At 37.7% G+C, this 4763-nt stretch overlaps 1 protein-coding gene across 1 annotated transcript; it reads left to right on the top strand.

The window, feature by feature from the left end:
* Positions 1–597: 597 nt before the first annotated feature.
* LOC144964140 (uncharacterized) lies at positions 598–4412 on the top strand. The gene has a single exon (XM_078898075.1). It carries the CDS (start codon positions 615–617, stop codon positions 2595–2597), a length of 1983 nt encoding a protein of 660 aa, XP_078754201.1. The 5' UTR covers positions 598–614; the 3' UTR covers positions 2598–4412.
* The last annotated feature ends 351 nt before the right edge of the window (positions 4413–4763 follow it).

Here is a 4763-nt window from a genome sequence, read left to right as displayed (position 1 = left end):
CAAGCCCTCCCCCCTATATCCGTGTCTTTTATTCATTCATTCATTCATTGATATACCGATCGATCGAATCAAGTGTTGACTTTCCGAACTATTCAGTGAAAGACAGATTGATATTGCAGTGCCTACGGCGGTGCTATAGTTATAGGGATACCTTATAACACCTCAACATTGGTTGTTATGCTCCAATCACAACAACAATAACAACAGAAACAACAACAATATCAATCTATTTTGTGAGGACGAATTATAATATTTCAACATTGGTTATTATGCCCAATCATAACAAAACCACCATATGCAACAACAAGAAGAACAACAGCAATAAGAACAACAACCATAACGAGCCTATTCTTCAGAGCAGTATTATGAGGACAGATTATACTATGTCAACCTTGGTTTTTATGCTCCAATAATAATAATAATAACGAGAACAACCATAGCCCTTCAACCCATACAATCATCCAATCACCCCCCCCCCCCCCCCCTTCTCTAACACTCATATTTATATTACAATCCATATCCATATTCAATAAAATAAATATAATATTTTGATTTGAAAATAAATGGCGTTGGCGAGGAGGCAAGAGTGGGGTCAGACCCAATCCCCGCATTGGATGAGGTTATTGGAGGAAAAGTACCAGCGACTGCACGCGAAAATTGTCAATCAAACCGCTCGTTTCTCTCACCGTCGTCGAAATAGTCTGGCCGCAACCCGGGTTTTGAGAGAGAGTCAACAACAACGAAAACACACCTCGTGTAGCAGGGTAAACACAGGGGATCAAGACGTTTTGGGTAACGATCAGGAATTAATAGGAGCAGAAACGACGTTGGCAATAGGGGCCGCCGCACGTCAACATAAAGAAGAACGGCTGCGATTTGATCATGAAAATACGAGTCGCGAGGAGATTAACGGAGCGGTAATAAGCAGTGATTGCCCACAAACCGACTTACGTTCCAAAACAGCCAAATCCTTATCGAAATGTGTAATCAAACAAAGTTCTGACCACTCGATTAATCCGAGATCTCAAACACAGCTCGGCACACGGTCAAGTGTTTTCAATGACAGCTGTGATAGTGAACAACCTGGACAGGCCCTAGACAATTCGAGGAATGATACTAAAAATTATTACACGGATAGTAACAATCTTAACAACAACAAAGTTACTCCTCTTTCGTCTGGAGTTGTCACGCGTGTTTCGTCTGCCTACCCATTCACCAGGCTCTCATCAGCATATTGTGACAACACAACTCTTCCATCTCGGCCTTCGCCTCGGATTGTAATTTCATCTGCCGAGAATGATCAGGAAATTGACGCGGAACAATTAAACTTTGTTTTAAATCTTCAGTTTGAAAACCAAGAAAATGAATTCGAAGAAGAGGAGGATTTTATGTTTACACAAATTTTACCATTGGAGGATTTAGTTGAAAATGGCCAGTGTTGTTCACATTTGAGTTATGAGGATCCGCATGATGACTCGATGATGAATGTTAAGTGTCACACAGACCGTGATGACGTCACAGGAAGAGGCCGACGGCGGAGACGTGCTGTGACAAGGCCTGTGAAAACCTCTGTGAGTCGAATCAGTCACAAAACGTCAAAATCATGCCCTGCGACTCTTCTGGATATTCAGAACGAGACCGATATTTATAATAACAACAACAATAGCAACAACAATCTTAACCCAATAGGAAGCATTCTTGAAAACAATATTCTTAAAAATGATTTCAGCAGCAGGAAAAATCTCAACGTCTGCAATGGGTCACATTCGCACCATCATTCAAAACCAGGGGTCTCCTTGGAGCCTCTTACAGCCCAGGGAGTTCAGGCAGGGCGTATGCGCGTTTTTGCCCGGATGTCTCTTGAAGCCAGACACGCTATTGATGAAACTCTAAAGGAGATGAAAACAGAGGAAAGATTACAACAACAACAGCAACAGATGATGAAACCCGTGGAAAAAGACGATGAACCCTCTTGCGTTGATGGAAGTATAAACAATATAAATAATAGTGCCGACTCGATACAAAACAATTACAGTGTGAAGACAGGAGACGAGCAACCTACCGCTGAACAGCGGTTGAAATCTACGATCACCGATGTTAAAATCAACCCAGAAGATGGCGCAGATTTTTCTAGTAACGTTTCGGTCGCATCAAATGATAGTCACGTATACGCAAAGAATAAAGGTTTAGACAACATCAAATACAACGGGAAAAAAGACGGTATCGGTCTTGTTGTTTCTCGGACACGGCCTCCGCCATATAAGGATAGCAACAATAATCAAATTCACGGATTTTCAACAGACAGCAAATCCAACAACAATACTAGTCGACGACTCCCTCAACTTGAGGAAAATCTGGACACTTTTCGGGACAATTTCCCAACGCCCCACGCCCCACTTCCGGCCATAAGGCAAATGAACAACAACAGAACGTTTCGAGAAAGTACCTTTGAGATCACTCCTCCCGATTTTGATATTCGATTTCGTGAGATAATTACTTGTCAGAAAGGAGACCGGGAAACGCCCCCTCTGGATGTAAGGCAACAATCCATTGATAAATGCCAACAATGGCTAGTCAGATACACGCCAAGACGTTAGTGGAATTCATTGGAGAATGGTCGAAACCATCGCGTGTTTGATAACCCATAGTCAAAGAGTTTTTAACAAAAATGAGTATCACAGCTTTTAAAAAAGAAAGAATACTTAGCAAGGAACGTTTCGGATAAAAAGCCCTTCTTCAGTCAGCAACAAAGGCAAATAATTGTTTAACCATTGTTGTTATTGGCCGAGAAAGGGATTTTGAACAAATACCGTTCTGTAATTAATTGATCTAAGCTGTTATAATATATTCCTTTTTGTTAAAAACATTTTGTACAGGCCATAGCTTCAAGCAGGTCAAAGAATTACGATTTTTATAAGAAAATATTGTGTATTTCTATTCATATGGCGGAACAAGATGGGTGACGGTCTTCATCCACAAGTTTCAACAGCTCGCCGTGATTTGGGCTTTCTCCACTATTTCTCAGCACTACGCAGTTTTAAAATATGGGAAATCTTTCTTAGTCTTTTGGATAACATAGTAAAGACTAAAAATGATTCTGAACTTCATTCAAGGGATTTCCTTTTGCTTGAGACTTTTTCCCAAAGTGCTATTATTTTTGTTGGAGTATTAAAATCTAGAAAGAGCTTTAGAATGAGACAAGGTTTTCACATACTCTGATAAAACATGCTTTTTTCCCATTTTGATCAGAAAATTGCACGTCATATTTGTGACCCGTCGTCTCGAAACAGTTTATGTTGAGTGGATTTAAATGCACAAAATTAGATTTATAGATAAATTCATGAGACTCGGATTAAGTTTAAAACGGTTTCATTGAGGACAATAACTGATATAATATCTAGTTTCTGGAAACAACAAATATAAAAATCGTACCTTATTTCTTGTCAACTTTTAACATTAAAATCAGTATTTGGCAAACTGTTCACACCACCGTTTGAGAAGATGGGTCACAATAAAGAGATTAAGATTACAACAACTTCGGACTTATATTATTTATCTATTGCTATTTATGTGTAGTAAAAGTTATTACCAAAATGGAAAAAAGAGTTTTATAGTTACAGCTGTAAAAACATGAAAGCTTCAAATATTGACAGATAAATAATGCGCACAAATTAAATCAGAACCTCCTTTCAATCTTTTTCATCCTTCTAGAATACATATTGCCGTCCTCTGAAAAAAACAAAAACAAAAACAGGTGTTTAAAATTTTGGCCAAAAAACCCAATCAACTCGTCCTTCAAATAGCAATCGATTAAAATGACCCCCATCTTTACAAACTCTCAGCTGGGAAATCGCAAATCCGCGGTTTGAGAGTGTTTGTCAAATAAAATTTCAAAACACTCAGTGCATTGTTTTATGAAGCGAACAAAACATGTTTTTCATTTATAAGTCGCTTAATAAATACAACAAACTGTAGTGTTTTTTTTTATCTAGATGAAGCAAACTTAACAGGTTTTGAAAGTCACCCCTTCGCGTGTTCTTTCTAATCCATTTTGTCTTAAGATTTACATGTAAGTCTTCGACTCTTTCACATCGGTCAGTTTAATCCCATTTCATAACTTGATGCACGTAACGTTGAAATCTTTAATCTACAGGTTTTGAATGTTTTCTTTGATAATATTGATATGACGTCTACATATTTGCAGGTCTGACAACCCAAATTATAGTAATGGGCTTATTGTTGTAATGGAAATGCTCTCAAACCATATATACTGTGGTCTGTGCAATCTTCAAAATTGAAGTTGAAGAAGAAGAAGAAGAAGAAGAAGAAGAAGAAGAAGAAGAAGAAGAAGAAGAAGAAGAAGAAGAAGAAGAAGAAGAAGAAGAAGAAGAAGAAGCAGAAGAAGAAGAAAATTATCGTAAAATTCAAATATGCGAAATGAAGCCAATAATTATTTTCGCTTATCAGACCTGCTAATATGTGGTCCAATCAATCTTTTGGCCTGGTATATAGAATAAAATACACTTCAATAATATCAGTGAATACAGCAGCCACATTTTTAATATTGATGATATTGTTATCGTTGTATAGAAATTAATTTATTGGTGATTAATTAAATCACCTAATGACGGTGCCTTCTATGTTCATTTCATTACAATGAATGGATGGATTGATGTCTCTTTCTTACAGTATTACGTGTGAATGTGATTTTTATGGTATGTTACACTATATTCAATAGCAACGGAGACAAAACTGTGTGACAT

The sequence above is a fragment of the Berghia stephanieae genome, chromosome 2 (assembly GCF_034508935.2).
Source record: "Berghia stephanieae isolate SIO BIC M18660-M18661 chromosome 2, UCSD_Bste_1.3, whole genome shotgun sequence".
Classification (NCBI taxonomy): Eukaryota; Metazoa; Mollusca; class Gastropoda; order Nudibranchia; family Aeolidiidae; genus Berghia; species Berghia stephanieae.
Note: the sequence above shows the minus strand (reverse complement) of the source record. Positions and strands in the feature narration are given on the sequence as shown.